A 24,328-nucleotide genomic window follows, 5' to 3' on the forward strand; every position below is an offset into this window, starting at 1 on the left:
GCGTCTGTGCCCGCAGGTGTGTGAGCGCCGGGCGCGGCATGAGCGCCGCGCTGCCTCCCGATGCGCTGGGGCGGAGGGTCTCGTGTGGCCCCGACTACGGCACTGTGCGCTACGTGGGCAGCGTGTCTGCTACAGCAGGTAAGCGTCACATCTCTATTTCTGTGTTTAATGGTTGTTTTCAAAGTTCGGGGTATGTTCTTCATGTAACAAGAAAGCATTGGCAAGCAGAACGTGGCAGTTTACAAATTGGGGGTTTTCCTCATCGTGTAAATATGGCAACTTCTAATCTGGATGAGTTGTTGGGGGTTTTTAGAAGTCAGAGTTATCAAAGGGAGTGTAAGAAGTACTTTGGGTTGAAATTGGTTACATTTGTCCTTACAGCAGTAATGTCTTAATGCCTTTATTTTTCCATTAGTTTTCATGGACAGCCTGTTCACTGATAGCTGTGTGCTGGTATAGTCTAGAAAGCCAAGAGACAGTAGCAGATCAACAGCCTAGGTGCTCCTTTGATAACGTATTGTATGGAGTTTGCATGGACAGGTTTTGGCAGTTGTGGGGCTACAGGAGTGGCTTCTGTGAGAAGCTGCTAGAAGCTTCCCCTAGGTACAGCAGAGCCAATGCCAGCAGCCCCGGGACAGGCCCATTGCTGGCCAAGGCTGAGCCAGTCAGTGATGGTAGTAACACCTCTGCGATAACATATTTAAGAAAGAAAAAAAGTTACTGCACAGAAGTAATTGCGGCCAGAGAAGAGAGGAGTGAGAGTATGTGAGAGGAACAACTATGTAGACACCGAGGTCAGTGGAGGAGAGGAGTGATGTGAGAGGAACAACTATGTAGACACCGAGGTCAGTGGAGAAGGAGGGGAAAGATATGCTCCAGACTCAGTGGGAGCTGAGGATCCCCTGCAGCCTGTGGTGAAGACCATGGTGAAGCAGCTGTTCTCTTGCAGCCCATGGAGCTTAACAGGCTGCAGAGATCCACCTGCAGCCTGTGGAGGAGACCTGTGCTGGAGCAGGTGGATGCCTGAAAGAAGGTGATGATCGAGGTCAGTGGAGAAGGAGGGGAAAGATATGCTCCAGACTCAGTGGGAGCTGAGGATCCCCTGCAGCCTGTGGTGAAGACCATGGTGAAGCAGCTGTTCTCTTGCAGCCCATGGAGCTTAACAGGCTGCAGAGATCCACCTGCAGCCTGTGGAGGAGACCTGTGCTGGAGCAGGTGGATGCCTGAAAGAAGGTGATGATCCCATAGGAGACTCACACTGGAACAGGCTCCTGGTAGGACCTGTGGACCCATAGAGAAAGGAGCCCATGCTAGAGCAGGTTTGCTGGTAGGACTTGTGACCCCATGGGGAACCCACACTGGAGCAGCCTGTTCTTCAGAGACTGCACTCCATGTAAAATCAGTCTCATGCTGGAGCAGCTCATGAGGAACTGTACTGTTGCCCGTGGGAAGGACTCATGTTGGAGAAGTTCATGGAGAGCTGTTTCCTGTGGGAGGGACCCCACATTGGAGCAGGGGAAAGATTCCTCTCCTAGAGTAGGAAGCAGCAGAAACAACCTGTGATGAACTCATCATAACTCCCATTCCCCATCTCCCTGCACTGCTGTGGAGGACACGGTAGAGCCCAGGAAGGAGGCGGGGGTTTAAGATTTGTTTTACGTCTTATTATCCTATTCTGTTTTGTTTTGTAATAAATTCAGTTAATTTCCCCAAGTGAAGTCTGTTTTGCCCATGGTGGTAATCAGTGAGTGATCTCTCCCTGTCCTTAACTCATGAGCCTTCCCTTATATTTTCTCTCCCCTGTCCATTTGTGGAGTGTAGTGATAGAGTGGCTTTGGTGGGCACCTGGCATCCAGCCAGGGTCAGCCCCCCACACATTCAAATTTATGGGGACAAATGAGACTCAGCTTAGCTTGCTGAAAGATGTGGCAACTCTTTAACAGTGAGAGCACTACATGTCATCTTTGAACAGTTGTGGTGACAGGACAGGGAGACTGCTGATGCTTGGAAGGAGACTGGCCTTGCATACAGTTCTGGAAGAGGCAAGAAGGATGATCAGGGAGCTGTAGGGTCATCAGCCTTACCTCAGTTTCTGGAAAGATCATGTAGCATATTTCCATGGAGCCCGTTTCCAAGCCTATGCAGGACAAGATGGTAGCTGGGAATATTTGATGCTTGTAAAGAAGAACAAGTTGTGCTGGTTGCGCTTGGCAAACCTAATTACCGTCTGTGATGATGTGAGTGGGAATATGGACAATGGGAGAAAGAAGGATGTAATATTCCTCAACTTTAGTAAGTCTTTTAATAGTGTCCCTATAAAGAATCTTACTGGTAAGTTGGAGAAACACAAGCCAGGTGAATAGACCGTTAAGTGAGTTGGAAGTTGTGAAGTGGAAAGGTGGTAATCAGTGACTTAATATCAGTTAATGAGTGAGTGCTACACAAGTAAATGTGGGGTCTGTATTGTTTCATGTATTCATCAGTGTTGGGTGATCAACAGTGTTCACTCTCAAGTGGCTGCTGTGACACCAGTTAGAACTGCAGCCTAGGGAGAGCTTTGGAACTTTAGGTTTGTGCCCAAGAGATTCAAGAAGGATAAATTTCCACATGCAGTGTGAAATAAACCATGTATCAGTATGGACCAGGAAGCACTAGCAACTCATGGAGTCTATTGTAAAGGACTTGGGAGTTAAGGTGGATACTGTCATGAGTATGAGCCAGCAGTGAGCTGTTGCGACAAGCAAGATACCTGTTGTACTAGGTTACCTTAGAATGGTGAGTATGGGCTATAAATTAAAGGAAGCTGTTATCCACCTCTGGTGGCATGGGTTCTTGATAAGGTTGCACTTGAAATAATGTATCTGGTTTGGGACCATCCCAGTTCAGGAGGGGCACAGACTATATACATGTGCTGTAAACAGAGGTTGAGAGATCTGGGCTTGGTTAATGTGGTGAACAGAAGATTAAGTGGCATCTAACAGCTTACCAGAGCTGTTTGGCAGGCGATTACAAAGATGTCTGAGCCAAATTCTTCTTACTAGTATTAGATTGTATAATAAAGGACTATGGCCACAGCAGAAAATCTTTTTCTCTAGAGAAGAATTGCAGCACTGGAATTGACTTCCCAGATAGGTTGAAATATTTCTGTCCTTGTTAGTTTTCAAGATCACTCTAGGTAAAGACTTGCCTGGCTGACTTATTTTAGTACTGGTGATAATCTCCTGCTTTGAGAGAGAAGGTTGGGCTAGCTGAACTTCAGAGGTTCCTTCCAACCATGATTTCTATGGATATGATGCCAGACTTTTAAAAATGTTATCTACCTTTTTTTCAGGAATTTGGCTGGGTGTGGAATGGGATGATCCTCAGAGAGGAAAGCATGATGGTAGCTATGAAGGAACACAGTATTTTAAGTGCAGGTGAGTTGATTGACAGTGTTGGTATGCCATGTGTATTGACTGCATGGTCACAGGAAAATGCCTTTTTGCAATTTTTAGGGCAAACCCTTCTGTTATCAGCTGGCTGATATTAAAAACATCATAATTCTGAGTGCTGTGACTAGCTAAGCCGTAGAGGCTGTTGCATTGTTTTTAATCCAGGTACAGGTGTTAGAGTATGGTAAAGACTTAGAAAATACAAGTCATCTTTTCAGAAGTATGTCATCAAATGGGACTTTTGGATGTTATTACCTTTAGTAGGTTTAGACATTCTACTTAAGTAGGGGAATCAGTATGTTCTGCTTACCTTCCTTAGGTAATTCTGAAATTAAATATTGAACTTTTTGACTGATAAATTAATTTTTGTTTGTTTTTTTGAGAACCCCAAAACAGAATTATTGAAAATAAACTGTCTCAAATATAGTTTAGATTTGGGCTTAAGGTGACTTGCATGTATCTTGTTAAGGGAAAATACTAAGTCCCTATTAATGATTTGGGTTATATTTGTATCACTGAGAAATTGTTAAGTATGTTCGCTGCATTTAGTATGTGCAAAACACAGTGAATCTGTGTGGGGTTTTTAAGTATATAGATTTGTTACATTTAAGTTTAGAGTCTCAAGCACTTAATATGTTTAAAATTGCAGAATACAGGACTGTAGGGCTGATTCTAACTACAGCAAGATGTTGATTTCCATGTCAGGGGACACTGCAGCAGCTAAAAGTTTGTGAGTTAAATAGTAACTGGATGAATTCATAGAGGAAAAGTCATCAATGGCTCTTAAATACCACAGACTGCTAGCTCAGTAAGCTCCTGAACATTGAAGTGGTGAAGGATGAGAGAATATTCTGAATGAATTAATATATCATTAAAATACTTGCCTCATTGTCATGTTTTTCCTAAACACTGTTAGCAGGTTGTAAGGATATGGTGTTACATGGATGTATGTTTTGACTACTGGATCATAGCTGGTCTGGTGTTAATGAGATGACATGAGGAGACTTCTAGGTCTTTTTTCTCCTACTACTTTCTGGTAGGAGACTGGTAATAACTCTAAAAGGGTCGTTTGATTACTTGTTGTTCCTAACTGTTCAAGTGCTCATTCAAGTGAAATGAATCAAATCCTGTGAGAATGAGCACTCAGAATTAATAGAAGGCTTTTGAATACATGAAAGAATGTGTCAAACGAAGAAAATAAAAGTTGTCTGTGGTCTTTCTTTTGGCTTGGTTTGTTAGAAAATGTAAGAAGATTTTTCACTGAAATTCATTTCCCACGTTAATTATCTCTTGAAAAAGAGAAGATAAGCAAATCATCCTTTTTTTTTTCAGCTTGTATATAAATGGAAGTCATAAGAGTAGCTGGATCAAGTCAGTCCAAAGATTTGCCTTACTTAGTTTTCTGCCGCTGGTCTTGGCTAACAGCAAATGACTAAAAAAGTGTGAAAGGACAAGAAAAGTACATAGTGACAGTTTTCCAGGCTCACTAACTCTAGCGAGTTCAAAGATTTTTCCTGAGCCAGAGGTGATGTATTTGTACATGTACTTAGTTTTGCTTTCAGTCGGTGATTCAACAGAGAAAACATGTTGTGAGATTTTCCTCCAAATATTAATTAAAAGCATGTAATAATAGTGTATGTGTTTTCAGCTTGTGAAAATTGTGATCATTTCCATTTTTATGAGCAGATGCATCTTGTTACTTTCTCCTACCTGAATATAGGAATATAATATGGAAGGGGCTTAGAGCTCTTGCTGTAAAATGTCACACAGAAAGGAAAGAAAAAGATATATTAAAATTATTATTTATATCCTATGAGGAAAGGAGATATACTTTTGTGTCTGCCAGCAGGTCTTCTTGAGAGAAATAGAATTCCCTGAGGTAATGAAGGAACTGCTGCATTTGTATTGAGATTTGACAGCAGTTCAGGGCTTGTTAAAGACTATATTTCATTATCAGTCGAGATCAAAGGTGTTCTCAAGCCAGCAAGTAGAGCTGTTTGGTCTTGGACTGAGTCAGCAGAAGAATTTATCTATTAAATAATGCAAAATTTAAAAGTAGCAATTTTGAAATAGTTTGTGGAAATACTGTGCCTTCCCTGTAGCCAAAGAGGCATGAACAGGAAAAGGATAGATTATGTTCAGTAGTACAAATCAGAATTCTTAGTCTGTACCTTCTTAACTTCTATATTTGTGTAAGGTGGACGACCTAGGGACCTCATTATGTGAAAATGAGATGATAAAGCCTCTGTTCTTTAGAAAAAAAATAAATTAAAAACCACCCACCTGTGAGGACTGGATATTTTTTCCCTTTTATCTAGTAATACTAGAACAAGGCTTAAGGAGGATAAACACACCTAATATAAGAAAAAAATTCAACATTGCTGGATTGGGTGTTTTTTAGCTAAACAGTTGGGAATTGTGGTTTCCAAGTTGAAGCTAGCTGTATTTGCTGTAGGAGAGGTAATAAAAGTGATGGGCTGGCCATTGTTTCTGGGCAGAAGAAGCGATTGAACACTTCGTGGCTATTTTTCAGAAATTTGAGTGCTTTGCATTTGTATGTGTATGGTATTTATATACATGTGTGTAGGCTTGGGTTTTTCACAAGCATTAGTTGCTTCCAGGAGACGAGATCTCAGATAGTGATCTCAATTCTTGATGTAAGAATCGCCTTTTGAGTGAAGCTGCATATACCCATACCAAATGTAAATGCTGTGATCTTTTACATGTTGTTCTTTGTACTCTGCTTGTTTCCAATCAGAAAAAGTCCTTCTGGCGTCTAAGAGAATAAATAGTAGTTCTAGCCAGTCCACCATGACACACAGACAACTTCCTGTGTGCAGACAGTTTTGTAGTTCTTGTACCAATTGTGAAGATGTAGGCAAACTTAAGTAATAAATACTTTATTTTATAAAAAGGATGCTAAAAAAACCAACAAAACCCTCCCACAACTTAAAAAGTCACCTCTTTACTACCACTGTTTTGGGAGGGAGTCATGTTTCTTTGTATATACATACATACATACATACATATATATATATATAAAAGATTTCTCTTTTCCCTTAAATGTTATCATGAGTATCCTGTGCCTACAGGCCTACTTCGCCCACTCCCTGAATTCTGATAAGCAGCTGCTTGCGTAGCTTGTACTGTAAACAAATGCAGTGAAAGGACATTTTAAAATTATTTTGAGGTAATTTTGAAAATAATGCTTTAAGAAGCATATCTCTCAAAGTGACATTTCAAAATAAGATCATAGGAGGAAAATTAAACTGAATTTGAGATTCTCATTACCAGAGGATCCTCTTTGTAGTCCTTCTTTGCGTGAAACAGTATGTTTGCTAACAGCTGTATGTGGCCTTAAGGGTAAGCTTTTTTAAAATGTGATGTAAACTTCTATGTTTTGTGGCAGTATGTTTATCTGAGTCATATATTATGTGGTGATAGTGAGACTTCTTAAGCAGATAAAAACCAAAGAACAAAACAGCCATGCTTCAAAACATGCTGACATCATGAGCGTGTTCATCAACTCTGTATCAGCTAGAAATGGCAATGCATACTCTAGTGGCATGGTTGTGTTCAGTGTTTTTTTTTCCTTGATGATAATCTTGGTTCCTAATAACTGAGGAAGTTATTCTTTTAGCTGTTAGTTGTGGCAGCATATGATGTAGTTAAAACTAAGATATATTCTACCATCCTTCAAGAGAAATGAGGAGTAATCAGGCCTTAAAACAATGTTAAAATTTGTATACAGCCTTCGAAACGTGTATGCTTTCAAATGGTTCTTGTCCCACAGGCTGGAACAGGCTCCCCAGGGAAAGTGGTCACAGTTCAATACACATTTGGACAATGCTCTCAGGCACATGATGTGGTTCTTGGGGATGTCCTGTGTAGGGCCAAGAGTTGGACTCAATTATCTTAATGGGTCCCTTCCAACTCTGAATATTCAGTGATTCTGTGATTTATTGAGCCTCATACAATTGGCCTTGGCCCATTGATCCAGCCTGTCCAGCGTCCTCTGCAGAGCCTTCCTACCCTCCAGCTGATCAACACTTCCACCGAACTTGGTATCAGCTGTGAACTTGCTGAGGGTACACTCAATTCCCTCATCCAGGTCATCAATGAAGATGTTAAACAGGACTGGCCCCAACATTGAGCCCTGGGGAATATCCACTAGTGACCAACCACCAGCTGGATGTAACTCCATTCACCACCATGCTCTAGGCCAGGCCATCCAGCCAATTGTCTACCCAGCAAGGCATACACTCATCCACACCATGGGAAGCCACTTGATCCGGGAGAATGCCATGGGAAATGGTGTTAAAGGCTTTACTAAAGTCTAAGTAGATGACATCCACAGCTTTTTCCTCATCCACTAAGCAGGTCACCTGATCACAGAAGTAGATCAGGTTGGTCAAGCAAGACCTGCCTTTCATCAACCTATGCTGGCTGGGCCTGATCACGTGGTTGTCCTGTAGATAATGGCACTCAAGATGAAATGCTCCATGAAAAGTCTCATTCTAAATTAGGCTGGTTTTCCCTTCAGGAATGACACATGTACCTCCAGCAATATCTACTTGGAGCACAAAAAAACTCTATAAATAAAGGAAAGTTGTCAATATCATTTTAGTGTCTATGAAGAAATAGCAATTGCCATTTAGCAAAGGGAGAATACATTCCCAGGATTCTTTCTAGCCTGAGAAGGTTTCCGTTAGAAAGTTTTGATTGTTCCACAGTTACAGTGTGCCACTGTATCCATCAGACACTTCTGCTCTCTGCTACCAATAGAACTGTGTTGAAACAAAACCATTGGCCCTAACCACTGTTCAAGCATGTCCTGTGCACCAGCAGAACCTTAAGACAGCATTTGAAACTACAGATGTCTGTCTGTCTGTCCTTGTTTTGTGAAAGCTCAGCCTCAGCTTTCATGTCTGTTTAACTAAGGTGAACTTGCAATAACTTGAAGTACTTGCTGATGTTTGCAAAGCCTCTGCTGTTCAGTCAGGAATTTGATACACCATAGCAGATTGGTGTTGGGTGTCATTATAAGCACTGTTTGATGCCACAGCCTGTTCTAAATCTTGAAGGATTTTCTTTACTGCGATGTATAGCTTCTTCTAATAGAAGTCCAGTATGTTGAGGATCTTGCCCTAGAAGGAAGACATCTGTTTGAAGCCTATCTAGAAAAGATGTTTATGGATTCAAGCATCTACATTTTATGACACCTTGTGAGCCTTGTAGTGTGTTTGTCCTAGTCATGATGATAATCGCCTGGAGATAATCATTGCAAACAGCTGGTACTGGAAGAAAAAGTCCTTTGAATCCACCTTTACTGCCTAGGCTGATAAAACTGAGATCTCTCTCCTTGGCTCAGAAGCTTGCTCCTGCAATCAGACAGCTTGAGTGTCTAACTGTTAGGGTTTATGTACTCCTGCATTAATCTTGAGGTACTGAGAAGTCTTTGTGTGTGACATTTCCCCAACATAGAAAGCCATCATGTACCTGCAATGATGAGCTGTGCCACCACTTTATTTTACATTAGCAAAGAATGATGCCAGATTTCCATTTTGTTCAGTGGAAGCTGATAGGTAATCTGAATTTTAATGAGTATCTTTGAAGTGCCCTGGCCATGCCAGCAGATGGGCTGTATTGCTTCAGGCTACTGAGTCATCAATAGGAAGTGTCCTACAAGATGACTTCTGAGATTGGGGTCAACCTCTCTGTTTTAAAAGACAGTAGGAAATGTCAGATTTAACCAGAGCCCCACTTGGGAATATTCCACATTTTCTGCTTAAGGAAATTGGGCTGTATCTTCTAGTACTTCGTTTCCACACAGTGTATTGTCCTGTCTGCAAGACAGTTTACATACATGGGAGCAAAATCCCTGTTCTCAGACTTCTGAGTGTTCAGGTAAGTCAGGTTGATCAGCAGTTCACAGGTTTATCCATCTCATGATATGCATGCTAAATGATTTTGAATTAGGATTTATCTGCTTAGTTCCCATTTATGAAGACTGATTGCTAATAGGTGTGCTTTTTCATTAGTCCATGTAGTGTACATTATTTGTTTGATATGTACATGCAGCTTGTACAGTTCATATGCTCTAGTGTGAAATACAGGCAGTGTATTTTAGGGAAAAAGAGTTACACTGGCCTCTCTCTTTGAATATACAATCATTGTGCCTGAAGAGAGGTTCCCATTGCAGTCCCCTTTCCTGTCCTTTGTGACAGTTCCTGAAAAAGTAGATCAAATTAATAGAATGGAACTGAAAAGGAAAATTAGGCTGTCAAATGGATTTAAGTATATGTTAGATAATGTATAATAGCATGCTTAGTACTTGGAAATGAAAACAACAGTAGAGAGAAACCCTATGATCTTGTGATCAGAACAAAAATAGAAGGGTCTTGAGAGATAAAGACATTATAGTTTACTTGTAGCTTTAAATGGCAAGGAGCAAGTTAGCTAGTTTCCTTTGTTTGTTTTTTTTTCCTAGGGATAGAACTGACTCCCTCAAACACAACAGGGAAGGAGATGGCGATAGAAGCGGTGAGGAGGGACAGAAATGGGCTCAGGAATGGGTGTGGTGATGGAGAAACGCAAAGGGCTTGGCTGTGTCGGAAATAAATGGTATGACAGGAGGGATGCAGACGGGGGGGTCTAGATTAGCTCCGGTGAGAGGGCTGAGGAGAGCAGAGGAAGCAAAGTATCAGAACTATTGAATGTATAGGGATGGTGATGAAAAAATGAGGAAAATCAAAGTGATAGGAAAATGGACAGGAGTTGTCAGAATAAACATACAGCAGGACCTCGTGTGAATTAGATAGACAAGAAGGGTTTTTTTCCAGAGCCCCAAGCAGAATCCTGCACTATCTGCCATTTGTGAAGCTGTTTGACTTAATTAAATGCCAAAGTGATATACTTTGCAGGTAAGAGATGTTATAGTTAAGATTGTGAAAATGTAATTTACTGTTTTAAGAAGTGGTATTAAGAAAGTCACCTAATTTTTACATTTGAGGAAGTTTAGCATTTTAATCAGTCAAATGTTTGCAAGCTATGAAGAACTTCAAATGGAAAATAATTAAGAAAAGGTTACTGGATTAAAAATGTATTGAAAATGCTTATTGAACATGAGAAGAACATACCAGATCTACAATCTCTAAGTTTGGTTTTCTGCTTGTTTTGTAATCATTGCACTCTAAACTTAGTCATGACAAAACTAGACTGAAAACATTTTCAGAGTAAATAATATCTGTTTTCTACCCAGATCCTTCTTTAGGATATGAGAGTACTTAAATAAGTATTGGAAATGTTAATAAATGAAACTAGCACAGGAAATTTCCAGTACTGTGTTTTTTAATTTAAAAAAAGTGAATATATGGTGCCCAGGCTATTGCATCTACTTGTAATAGGTCCATAGGATTCAGGGTCTCTAATTACTCGGTTTTTTTCTAAGATAATTTTGAACTTTGTAGCATTAGTGGTTTATATTATGGATTGCTAATTAGCCTCTTGATGTTTACATGTTGTTTTGAAAAGAGAAGTTTTATTTCCATAACTGATACCTTCCTCCTGGATAGCTACCAACTTTTTCGTGCTGTTTTCTGGCCGATCCTCCTCTGATATCCTCCATTTGCTCTGTGGTCTATTCCCATAACTTGTCTCTGCTAGTTAATCCTAGATACTGTGCTTCCTTGCTAACTTTGATGCAAAATGTCAAAGCAATTGCTTTGACAAGAAATTGTCATGCAACAGTTTTTTCAGTGTTCAAGAAGAAACAAGAAACTTCATAGGACTGTGTAGAACATACATTATTAGCTGGATAAGTCTGTTTAATATTCAGGTTTGAAATTGTTACTGAGTTATATCAGAATTTTTAAAAGTTTGAGTTTGTATTAGAGTTCCAAGTGCTACAGTTTGCATCTTGTGTCATTTGTGTGGATGGGAGGACAAGGTCACTTTCTCTCAGAATTACAACTGAATTATGCAAGTCAAATATAATGTAGCCTGTGGGTCTTAGGCTGTGGTAAGACACATTTGTTGTATGTTTTAGGTAAAAAACTAAGTTCATAACAAGTTTGGAAACAACAGAGCAGTTACTTTTAATAATGATACTGACAGTAATTTTGATGTATAAGTACATTTGGAGAACTGGTGCTTTAGTTCTTGTGGCATCTCACAGTGTGAAGTTGTTGTGTCAAATATGCTATCAAAGATACTTTCAAAGTCTTAGCTGGTCTTGCTGAGCGGGAACGGTGATGTTTAACATTGGCCTGTAGAACTGCCTTGTGTGACTGCTTTGCTTCCCAGTATTTAAAGAAAAGTAATAATTAGTAATCTTGAGACTAGTCATTGTTATGATAACATTTCATATGTCACCTTTTCCTGGCTACTCTGTTCTAGGCATCCTAAAGGAGGATCGTTCATCCGGCCAAACAAGGCAAATTTTGGAGTAGATTTTCTTACGGCAGTAAAGGATCGGTATGGATTGAACGATAAGCAAGATGTTCAGTATGGGACAGAGAACACACACATATTTGGAACAAAGGCTGTGGAATTTGTTGGTATGGACTCTGTTGCAGAACAGCAAAGGCAAGTGTAATATAAGAAAATCTAAGAGTCAATATTAGTGATTGATTAGTCAAGTAGTATTCCAGCTGTGAGGAAAGGAGGCTGAGTGCTGTGCATATAATATTGTCATATGGCTAAAAATAAGCCAAACTGCACTGTGGTGGAAGTGACAAGAAATCTCCCTATTGTGGCTTCATAATCTACATGTTTTACAAATAGAAACTGTGATTATGTCATGTTTGACTGTTTACTATCCTCATTTTGATTTCATAAAGTAGGAGGTGATGATATTTGGGGAGGAATGAGAAGCAAATTATGATATTGGCAATCATCATACACATGCATGGTCCTTTTTAAATAGATGTATTCTAGTGTCTTAATATTGCACAGTATGATTTAATCTTTGTTTACTCATATCACTAATGACTCTGTAACTGAGAGACGGAGGGCAGAAACTCACTGTACTGATAGTGAAGAAGTCTTTCAGTCAGTTCATGTCATGTTCATGACAGGGTAAGAAAGGAAGTAACATAATGATGTGTAATAAATTGCAGTTTTAGTGGCCTCTAGCAGTAGAGACACATCAGTTCAGTAGGTGGCAGTCTGCAGTCTCCTTCTGAGCTGATATTCTGCAACTATTCTCCCTTTGTCTCCCAGAACATATTAAGCAGTCAAAAATACTTTTCTTTAAAAAAATGTTTTGATAATGAGAGTGCCCAAGTAACTTGGAACCTCTTGCAAAAAGTATTACAAGAAACCTGTTTAACTTGGAACCTATAACTAAATTTCAGTTTGTATAGCTGTATTTAATCTGTTTTATCACTCTTTATTTCAGTTGGATGAGGGTTTTTGGGGGGCTGGAGGTTATGGTTCAACTAGACCTATTTTGTAGTAGTGATGGAAAGGCAAAAAACAGAGTTGTGTCTGTTTTTGAGCATGAATGACACTGCAGTGTAGCAATCTGCACATTGCTTATTCCAAAAGAGACAGTATGTATGAAAAGGATGTTATTTAGTTGTAACAACTAGGTATTTATATAATATCCCTATTTCTGTTTGAAGCTGACTTAACAGAATGTTCTTTCTCATTTAGACAGCTGAACAAGCTGGTAGATATCTCAGTGCGTGAGTGTGCAGTGAGCCATGCTGGTCAGAAAGAGGAAATCAGCAGAACGTGTTCTAGTATCCTTTTTTGCTATATTGCATGATACCACAAATAAAATATATACTTTAGCATTCAAGTGTTCACTTCAATGAATGATACTTGTATCCTTTTATTAAAAAAAGATGATTAAAACTGAAGTTTATATTTAGAAGTTTAATGTAATGTTTACAGAGTTAAAATGTAGATGCTTAGAATTTTTGAGAGGGCATACAAATTATGGTTCCAAATAGAAGTGTCATCATAGGTTGCTACTGTGACTGCAATTTCATGAGGTTTCAGCAGTGTTTTTTTTTAAATTAACCCTAGAATAGACAACCCCATAAAAATACAACTGGTACGTTCAGTAGGCACCAAAGGTTTCCAATATATAACAAATAATGTGTTCAGTATACAGCGTGTTGTGACAGCATTACAGAAATACAAAACAGGTATTATTTGTTTATTTGTAAGGACTGGTAAGGGTTCCCCTCAGTACAGAAATTAATCCATTTTAGGATTTGTAAAGTTAGAGTCTTTTATAAAGCTATAAGCCATTTCCGTACTACCACAATGCAAAATAAAATTGCTGTAACTGAGCAGTAGTATCTCTTAGCCCGAACAAATGTAAACTGTTTGTTTATTTGATTCAAAACCAAACCCTAATTCTAATTTCTGAAAAAGGAAGTTCAGATTTGAGATAAGTTTCTTTTTCTTAACGTGAAATTTCAGATATGAGACATATAAACCTATCAAAAAATCTGATATCGTCTTGGGAGACAGTCATAGCTATTGCTTCTCAAGTCCAAAATCTGGAAACACTAAATGTCAGGTATAAATATTCATATTTGTATTTCTCTTCCTTTGGGGCAGGGACAAAACACAAGAGTCTCAGTGTTCAGCTTTCTAAAGGTAACTGGATACCTCAGGACTCATTTTAATGGGAGCTGAAGTCCTGTTTTGGTTTTTTTTAGTCTTGTTCTTGACTCATGAGTGTGCTGTATTTTTCAGACATTCCTTTTCAAGGAAAGACTAGAACCCTAGGAGTTTAGCACCTAAAACTAAGTTCTGGAAAGTGTTTGGGAGAGATGGATGTTGACTGAGGTTTTGTAAAATTAGAAAAATCAGTTGTCTGAAAAACAGAATACAGATTTCAGCCATTTACAGGAATTTAGGCCCTTGTTAACGTGTTCCACATAACAGATTTCACCATTTTTATGCAGATTGGCTTGTTGGCTAGGGAGACTCAATGAAATGCATTACAGATTTAGGCAGTTAGACTGAAGGCAAAAAGAAGTTACTCTGAGTGCTTTTATAGAAATGAAGAAACAGGAAGTATAAAGCATAGGTTTGCAGTGTCATGAGGTGTCCTTAGATGCTCTTGCTACATCTAAGACAATTAATTTTATTGACTTTCAAGCTTAATTTGCCCCAAGGCAGAACGACTTAACACGTGTGTGCATCCACATCGCACGTGTGCAGTGAGCCTGGTTTGCAGCAGGGAGGCCAATGTCAGAGCAGACACAGCCAGATTTGCTGTGTGCATGTGCAGCAAGTCAGACTCTCTGGGTACTTGTGCGTGGGGTCTGCATGGCACTGCCAGGGCACGGGGACTCCACGGGCAGATGTGCCCTCCAAAGCCAAAACCTTGCCGTGACACTGCTGCAGGAGTTTGCAGCCTGCCTGGGAAAGCACTAGTGACACATCCTTACCACTGAAACACCTTGCTTGGCATTTTTTAGGTAGGTTTAGCAGTAGCTATCTGTTTACCTTCTGGGCTTGCACACCTGTTTGGGTGTTTTTTCATGAGCTTAGGTTTATTTTTTTTTGACATAGAAAAACTGAAAGGTAAATATATTTTCATTTTCTTTGAAAGTAATTCCAAGTGTTGTAAGATTTTATCTCTGTTTTTTATTGTTGTTCATATATTCTGACTGCCCAGGCTAGTCTTTACCTACACTTTTGTTTAAGAATGTTTATAAACAGTGTATTGGCACTAAACTGAAATATCCATAATGATTTAAGCAAGCCTTAAGTATCCCCAGACCCAGTCTATTTCTGTCTGAAATGATGCTGATAAGAACTGTAGGTCATGGTGAACAGGTCTAGGGGCAAATCTCTTGTACAGTGAAGACATTGGAAAAGGAGGGAGGATGTTGTTAAAGCTGCAGTTCTATCAAAACGAGAAAGAATTCACAAAATAAAGAACATCTCTAGCACATACTTACACACCATAGCTGGCATGTGCTAGGTTCATTTTCTGGTGTGAACTAACGCAACAAATTAAAGCTTGTAAACAGGTAGTAGCGTAAACCACCAGTTTTTGTATTTATTCTTATAGTTAATGTGACAAAAATTTATTTTTAAAATAGTTGTAGGTGTTCCATTTTCCTCAATATTTAGCACTAAACTGCTTTTGCAACCTGTTTGCAACCTGGCTGCTCTTTGGAAATCTGACTTTGCACAGAGCATAGCATGATTTCTTCTTACCAGCACACATGAGAATGCAGAGAATTAATTGTAATTCACCCAGAATAATTTTTCAGCTTTTCATTGTTGAGAAGTGTAATCTAGATCAAAGGGTATTCAGAAGTTATTTTGGGAAAAAATGGAAAGCAAAATGAGGTTGATGGTGGAATCTGGTGCTTATGACTACAAACTTGAAATAGTACAAATAAGTTTTTTATTGTTTTGACCTTCTGTTTACTTCAAAAAGAAAGACGTTAGCAGGTAAGTCTGTTACTGATTTTTTTGTGCACAGAATGTTGGAAGAAGAATAAAAGTGTTTAACCATCCACCAGCAATCTATGAGGAAATTTAACCCGTAAGTGTGCGAGTATAAACTACACTGATAGATGTTTATGAGAATATGCAGGTAGATTAGACCTTGGGAAATAAATAAAAACTTCTGTTTGGGGGGGAGTAATGAAAACTGATTTGAAAACTGCAGACAACCTTTTATGAAGTGCTACTTTGCTATTGAAAGTGGATTTTACATCCTTTTGTTTTACTGAGGTCTGGACAGTCATGCAGGCTCTTTATTTTCAGTCGACAGTAAGGAGTTTAATCCCCAAATCTGACTTTATTTCATATAATATTAATGAAAATCATTCTTTTCATGTTCAAAACTTAGGGGAAGAAAAGGGTAGAAAGAGGCCACAGATGAATAAATGTGCATGTAGAACAGTTAATTAGGAAACAGTGTGTTTGAATATAATTAGAAGTATATTTTGTTGTATTTGAAAATAAGTGACATCCTGGCAGTGATTTAAATTTTTCTTTTGGTGTAAATTGTTTTTGTCTTTAATATGTAATTCCAAACTAGTGACTTAAATAAATGCAAATATTCATTATGCAAATAATTGTTCTTTTTACACAGTGAAAACAAAATGACATTTCCATCTGCATCAACTTCTGTATCCACTGCGTTTTCAAATTTGAAGGTTCTGGCACTGAATCAAACTGAGATAACATGGACGGAGGTAATAACCTTTCCTGGCTTTGTTTTTGTCTATAATTTCATTAGGTTTTTGAGACAAGGAAAGCACAATAAACATTTATGCATTATATTACTCTACTGAAATGTAATCATCGTTAGAAAAGGTGCAGTGGGATAACTCTATTAGTTAGGTAGTAACCAACGTAGCTCCTACATAGCACAGGAAGTAATATTGGCACAGGAGTCTAGTAAGAAACATTTAACTTCATCTACCTCTGTAAATTGCCAAGTCAAGATAAAGCAGTTGGAGTATCATAGAGTTTCGTGTCCCAGAGTTTGTCTAAATGAAAACTTTAGGGTGGCTGCCCCAGCCCTGGCAGTGTTCAAAGCCAGGCTGCATGAGGCTTTGAGCATTCTGGTCTCGTGAGGAGGTGTCTCTGCCCATGGCAGAGGGAGTTGGGACTAGATGATCTCTAAGGTCCATTCCAACCCCTAAAATTCCATGATTCTATGACTTCTTGGTTCTTTCTAGTTGTTGAAGATTTATCTGTACATTTATGCATGCAATAGAACAAATATACATGGAAAGAACTTACATCACTATGACAAGAAACACTTGTTTTGGCATCACTTTGCATCAGCAGGAGGTTGGCTTAACATGTTTGTACATACTGGTGGTTTTTGAATTACATGATGCCTGGTTATATGCCACACAGCACAGAATAAACAAAGCTCTGGCTTGTTTCAGGCACTGAAGCATGCAAACATTTAAATGGCTCTCCTCTAATAAGATGTCTTATTAATAATGAAGTTTGGTTGTCAAATGTGTTAGCAGTGAGCCTTTTTTTCAGCGACAGGGCTTAGGAAGCACATCTCAGTAGTGTCACATTACTTATAATGGCTTGTAAATTACAGCCCATCATTTGGATTTCTCAAGGGCAGATTTTGTAGCACTGCTTTGTAAAATTACATGAATTCTCAGATTTTGGCTGCCAGCCACTACCCAGTAAAAGGGCACATAGCAAAACTTGGGTTTGAGTAGAAAGAAACTTCTTCATTCTCTTCTCTTGCAGCAGAGCTAGAGGACAATCACTGCTGTATTTTTGTTTGTGTCCGTTCACTGTGCTCTTAACCCATCCATGGGGTTGATGGTAGGACAGTTGATAATCCTTCCCTAACAGCAGCAATACCAATGGTGAAGTGAATGGAAGAATTAACTGGCTACAAGCACTTCAAATGTCATCTGGCACTCATCAGAGTAAATCTGTGCATTGTGGTGTTTAAAATGTTGGCAGCTGCCAGCAGATCTCCCCAGGTTCCAGCCAGAAAGGCTGTCAGAGCCAGTGCTGCAGGCAGGTTGAGTTCTCTAGGGGTAGCTATATTTCAGTGTGAAGCCACAGGTTAGTTAGAGCATTTTAAAATTGTGCAGTTTTTGCATTTGTTTTTAAAACTCTGCTCTAGCTGACAATTCATCACAGGCCATTAAGACATTTTTGGTTCAGAAATGCTTTTTATAAAACTGAAATTTGTTCTGAATCATTCTCTTATAAGTTGGGAGACATAAGCCTGTGCTTAAGAGTGGAAAAAGTAAGGGAAAAAATAACAGGACCTACCTGACATCAGTGCCCTGTGGACAAACCACTTGAAAATATTACTGTGTAAGCTTCATAGGAAGCTACTTTGGAAAGTCAACTTTCAAATAGAGAATAATAATGAATATAATTCAGGCAAAAGAGAAATACACTGATTGTCAATGGGGATATAAGCAAAGTCTAAAATTGCTAGAAATGTTTTCATTAAAACAATGTAATGGTAAACAGCATTTGGAAATAACTTACTGTCATATGTAAGAAGAAATGGCATGGGGGATGGTTTTAAAAGGGAAGACTTGGGTTGGTTTTTTTTCATTTGTTCCTTTGTTTTGAAATATTTTTCACAGTAAAAGGACATGTTTAACTGTTGTACAGTTATACATAGCTCCACATTTACATGCCTTCAGCATCAGTTTCCCAAAAACCTCTTTCATTAGTATATTATTTGCATATATCTAAATACATCTGAGCTTTCTATTACTATATCAGTAAAAGAGCTTATGGCTATATAATTGTTGATAGATTGTTCAAAACATAACAAATAACCTTCAGGGGGAAAGATGTCCTGTAAAATGTGTTAAAGCTAGCAACCATTGACTTAGAAATGGAATTAATGCATTTGAGTGTCATGAGTTCATATTTACGACTCCAAAACATTTTTTTCTTGTTCAGCATTTAGATCTTAAAGTTACGTTTGTCATTCTGTTTTCAAACTAAGGTCTTACATTTATAATACAATCTACTATTATACAGGGTAAAAGAAAAATCAGGGTTAGAACAGAAGTGCAGGATCATGTTTCTGACACTATCAGGTTAGGTAGTCAGGAAAAAGTCTAGGCAAAGGGTAAGCATATGGTAAGAGCTTCTGATAAAGTAACCTGGAATTTTGTGGCTTCCTGATCTGGAGATTACATATCTGTATTTAATTAGTCTTTGTGGATTTTTTTTGTTCCATGATTTATCTAACTGTATTAAGAACCCATTTGAAAATTTTGGTTTTTAACATCAGTTTAATTATGTGCTGTATGAAGAAGTTACCTCTTTTGGGTTTTGATCTTGCTGTCTGATCATTTCATTTAATAAGTCCCAATATTTTATATGCAAATAGCTGAGAATAGCTATGCTCTGTTTCATAGGTTTGATTCTTGTTTAACTGCTTTGTGCCTTTTCCATTTATATTATTTGTTTCTTGGGACAAAGAGACTAAAAATACAGGAACAGCATGGACTTACGTGATGTCATTTGTTTCTTGTTGCCTTTATTTCTTTTGCAATAGGTTTTGCTTTTCTATTTTTCTGGTTTTGATGAGCAGTGGCTACTCCATTGGCTCTTTGTTCCAGCCTCCCCACCAGCTGTCCACAATGGGCTCCTGATCTTTCCTGAGTATTAAATTGGTGCCAGATCTGTGAACTTTTGTTTTCATGGAAGCTGATTTGAGTACTAGTTGAAAACTTGGCAATTTGAGTTTCTTAGAATTGTGATGTGACCTGTCATTTCGTTTTGGCAATTTTCTAGTCATTTGGTCAGTCTAATGAAAAGTCTTCTGATACCTCGGTTTTGTGCAGTTTTCCTTTTCCATCCATCCAGCACAGCACAGAGATTGTGGGGGGAAATAACCCAAAAGTTCTCTGTACTGAACAGGTACCTCATTTCTCTTAACTCTGCAGGTTTCTTGTTGTGCTTCTTTATCACCAACAGATAAACTGTTTTGGTCTATCTTGTTGGCATATGGAAACACTATCCAAATTAAGGAGGTGAAATATTGGTGTTTCCTGGTCTTGCTTTGGAGAGGGAAAAGTCATATCTGAGTTTGTAAGTTTTGGTGTGTTGCAGATACAGCAGCAGGGTGATGTTTCATATTTTTGGGTGTGAAGCAGTTGAGCCCCAAATCCTAAGCTGCCTCTTGAAGAGCTCTTGGTGTTAACACTGTGTATATAATGAGGCAGTTACATATACACCCATCTGTATTGCTTCATACAGCTGGAACAGAGAGATTGGTGTCTGTAGTGGGCATTTATAGGAGAATGGGTTAGCCATACACATAATGAATTGAATAGGATTGTCCAGATCTCTGAACTTCACTGCTTGTAACCTTTGTAACCTCCTGTAAACACAAGCTCAGGGTGATTGCCCTGTGGATCTGTATGCCTGTGTTCTTGCATCTCAAAAACTTTGAATTTTACCCAGTTACAAACACATTTTGAAAAGAGGTGAGAGCTTAAAAATCATGTATTACCTTCAAATTCCCAGAAAACGGGAACATAGATGGATGAAAAAGCCCTTGTAAGTTTCCTTTCCAAGGAAGAAGGAGCAGAATGAGCTCATACTTAATTTGACTCTGGAGAACAGACACCAGGAAAAGCCGCAGTGCAAAGAATAATTTGCCACTTGCAGGCACAAATTTGTAGAAAAGCAGTCAGTGCTCATGGAACTCCATGTGCTAAAGCTGCAACATTTTTGACACTAACAATTGCATACAGGACTCTGGTTTGTACCAGCAATTTCTATTGCTTTGTAATACGTGTTTATTTTTAAAAGTTTTGTTACCTGCTTTTGTTTTAGATCTTATGTCCTGAAATACATGAAAATTACTATTTTACTTGACACAATTTTTTTTTTCAATTTGTAGCCCTTTCTGCACTCTAAAGAAGACAATTTGTCTTCTTTGGAGAACTGAAAACTTAAGGATGTGTGTTGAATTAATGCAGTCTTTGGCTTTTAGTGGGTTTCTGGGCTGGCAGAGTCCCAGGACAGAGCAGCCTTCAAGTTCTGATAAACTAAGATATTCAAAAAAGTCATTCAGACCTGATGAGATGTGCAGAGGTTCCAGAACTGTTAGCTGCTTCTGGTACTTCTGCACATATATGGAGTTCATATTGCCTTTTCCTCACCTCTTCATAGGGAAAATCTGGTCACTCCAAACCTCTGAATAAAATTAACTCAGTTTCCGGGTGGCACGGTCTCAGCTGCCAGGGCAGGTGCTAGCCTCAAGCCTGGCCCTGGAAGTCCTGTGACTGCAGAACCCCTTTGATGTCATCTGTGTTGGTGGATCCAGGCACTGGGGAGCCATCTGGAAGAAAGGGAAGCCTAGGAAATCTGTAACAATTGTTTCTCTGGTTTATGGAGCTATAGCTTGTTATGAATGTGTTGGCAGCAAATTGGCACAAAGCATAATTTGTGGAATATTTTTTCCCAACTTCTGTTATATTAAAGTTTTCTCTTAGGTTCTTCTCTGTGCTCGAGGCTGGCCAGCACTTGAAGAATTGTACCTTTCTTCCAATAACATTACAGTTTTGGAAAGGTGAGTAACCTCAGTCAGTCAGTTGTCAGTGACTGATGTACCACAGAGCTGTGTGGGACATGAAGTTACATTCCTGTAATGTTTACATCACTGTGATGTAATTGTAAAATAACTGACGCAAACTTCACATGATGCACTTCAAAACATTTATAAATGTACACAATTATATGCATGCAATTATATACTTAGGAAACTAGTGCTTTTCATTAGCAAATAACTTTAAATGTTCTGTGTTTCTCTGTGTTGGTTTTTTTCCAATGTGTCAGGCCTGATAATGTCCTGCAGACCCTGAAGTTGTTAAACCTTTCAGACAACCAGCTACTGGATGGAAATCAGCTGCATCTAATAGCACACCTCCCCAGGTAGCTGTTAAGCAAATTTGCTGGAATTCTTTGACCTAGATATTCATCTTCATAGTCTTTGTTGACTGAAATATGATAGTATTGATGTTGCATGAAAGATTTATGGGATCTTGAAATAGAGGCCTTTTGCCCTCTTGAGGAGAGTAACTGCATTATTTACCTGAGCAACTTTAATATAATCTTGCTTCTGTTGTTTAACAACACATTCTTAAGCTGTGTGTTATTAGGTTCTCATTGTATACTTAGGAAAGAAAAGTGATTTGCCACGTTACTAAGTTCTTTATATATGAGTATGCACAGGGTTTATCCAAGATGACAGGGCTGTACAGTTTGTGTGGAGTGGCAAAACAAAGAAGCTATGGAAGTAATTTCTTAGGAACAGAGAGTGTAATGCAGGTTCATCAGTAGCTGCACAGCCCTTGTGGGGTCATTTGAGAAGAGCTGTTGGGCACTTGGTCAGAAGGTGCCACACTAAAGATTGTTGGTAACAGACACTGCCTCGAGCACTTCAAGCCTGTGGTGCCTACTCATTTGCCCTTTGTACAGAAAGCCAAACAAAGAGGGATTGGAGGAAGGTAAAAACGTGTGGTGATAATTCTTGCTTTCTCTGTTACATGCTCTTGGTTATTGGCTGTGGGGAAGGTTACTGTTGTTCTACTGGTAGAAGTGTGTGGCTCATCCTCTGCACAGGCACACTCTTCTGGAAGTTTCAGTGCCTTTTTTGGGGTGGCTTAAAGACTTTGAAAGAGACATGCTTCAAAATTTAAAAACAAACAACAACAAAAACCCCAAACAAACAAGTAAAAAGAAAATCAAACAAAACCACAAACAGTATAATTTCCATACTGTATTGGGTACATCTACTTTCTTTAAAGAATGTCTGTGGCAATACCCTTTACACAGGTGGTTCTGGTACTTTGAATAGCAGTGTCTTTATGCTTGTTAGAGGCTTGAGCTATGATTCCTTGCTTTGGGGTTACCATCCAGGGAAAATAGGTGTGTTAATTAAGCACTTCAGTTACAGTGACTGGAAAATTGTGGGATTATAGCTTGGTTTTGCTGATTTGCAGAATCATCATCTTGCTCTGTACACCAGAATAGCAGCCATGACTTTAAATAGCCACAAGCTGTCTAAAAGAAATCATTTGGAAAACCACACATTTTAAATCCAGGAGCATTTTGAAAGCTTGAAATTGTTGCACTTCCTCACTGAAAAATGTATTCCCTGAACACTGCTGAAGTCTGGGTGCTGTCAGTGAGGCTGCTGCTCATTTGTCAGGGATTATGCACCATGTCCAAAGTTAGTTGTAGTTCTTTATTTGTTAAAAAAAAAAAAAGGTAATATTTCTTTACAAAAACCTTCCTGTCCCATGTACAGTAATTATTGTATCTATTCATTTTCAGATTAGAACAGCTAACACTTAGAAACACTGGAATCTCTTCTATATACTTTCCTGATGCTGGATTTGGTATGTAAAATAAGTAATTTATTTATAGCTTTATAATTCTGTTTATTTAAAGTTTTCATTGTTGTCTTGTAATTTCCTTTGTTTCCTAGGATGCAAGACTAAAATGTTTCCTTCACTAAAACGCCTTGCAGTAAATGACAATAAAATATCACAGGTAGGTTGGATTCTGAGTGTTGCACATTTTGTATATACCTGTATCTTTGTTTAAGAGTAACTTGCAGTTTGCTTTTTCAAAAGTTCTTTGATTGTATGTGTAAGATCCTGAGATAACTATTGAATACTTTGATCAACATCAGTTAAAAATGTAAAAGCATTCCTTAATGTGTCAGCTAACCATGTTTATGGTAGCTAGTCATACCCCTCTGCTACCTCATCCTTCCTCTCCCAGAATTCTAATGCTCCACAGTGCTAACTAGCTCCTTATTTTGATTTGTTGGGGATTTTACTTAAATGTAGTAGCACAGTTCTTTCCTTAGCTAAGCAAACAGGATCCAAGTCCTTGGTTCTGATGATCAAAAAAACATTTTCAGTTGTGTTTCTTACACAGGAAAAGTCAATGTTACCATGTATTGTTCTGAAATGAAGTTATGTTTTGTTTCCTCAAAAGACTGTTCCTTCCATTTCAGTGGTCATCTATCAATGAGCTTGATAAACTGCCAAGCTTGCGGTCACTGCAGTGTAACAATAACCCTTTCATGGACACAGAGAAGAACCCAGAGACCCTGAAACAGCTAATTATTGCCAAGATAAGTCAATTGGAGGTTTTGAATAACTGTGAGGTATGTGATATTTCAACAAATTGCATGAATCTGGGGGAAAATTAAATCAGTGCATGAGGTTTTCGGTTTCTTTTAAGGTTTCTGATTGTGTGGGTGCAGGAAAAGTAAAATGCCAACTAGTCCATGACCTAGTTAGTGGGGCACTCGGCAGGGCTATGAGATCCAGCCCTCTTTGTGAATGTTGCTAACTCAGTGGGGACTAGGACAAGATGGGTGAGTGGTGGGTATTTTCAAGTGCCTGAGTCCTGCT

General features: G+C 38.8%; 1 protein-coding gene across 2 annotated transcripts in view; it reads left to right on the forward strand.

The window, feature by feature from the left end:
* Positions 1-38: 38 nt before the first annotated feature.
* The window catches only part of TBCE (tubulin folding cofactor E), a 28,446-nt gene continuing 4,156 nt past the window's right edge, over positions 39-24,328 (forward strand). Inside the window, exons 1-11 of one of the 2 annotated variants that reach the window (XM_009082530.1) lie at positions 39-138; positions 3,332-3,416; positions 11,829-12,021; positions 13,093-13,177; positions 13,869-13,968; positions 16,516-16,618; positions 21,392-21,468; positions 21,735-21,830; positions 23,235-23,299; positions 23,389-23,453; positions 23,926-24,078. In XM_009082530.1, coding sequence (XP_009080778.1) covers positions 39-138; positions 3,332-3,416; positions 11,829-12,021; positions 13,093-13,177; positions 13,869-13,968; positions 16,516-16,618; positions 21,392-21,468; positions 21,735-21,830; positions 23,235-23,299; positions 23,389-23,453; positions 23,926-24,078 — 1,122 coding nt within the window. The remainder of the gene's footprint in view (positions 139-3,331; positions 3,417-11,828; positions 12,022-13,092; positions 13,178-13,868; positions 13,969-16,515; positions 16,619-21,391; positions 21,469-21,734; positions 21,831-23,234; positions 23,300-23,388; positions 23,454-23,925; positions 24,079-24,328) is intronic. The other variant, XM_009082531.1, reaches the window with a different exon arrangement.

The sequence above is a fragment of the Acanthisitta chloris genome, unplaced genomic scaffold, assembly GCF_000695815.1.
Source record: "Acanthisitta chloris isolate BGI_N310 unplaced genomic scaffold, ASM69581v1 scaffold17179, whole genome shotgun sequence".
Taxonomy (NCBI): domain Eukaryota; kingdom Metazoa; phylum Chordata; class Aves; order Passeriformes; family Acanthisittidae; genus Acanthisitta; species Acanthisitta chloris.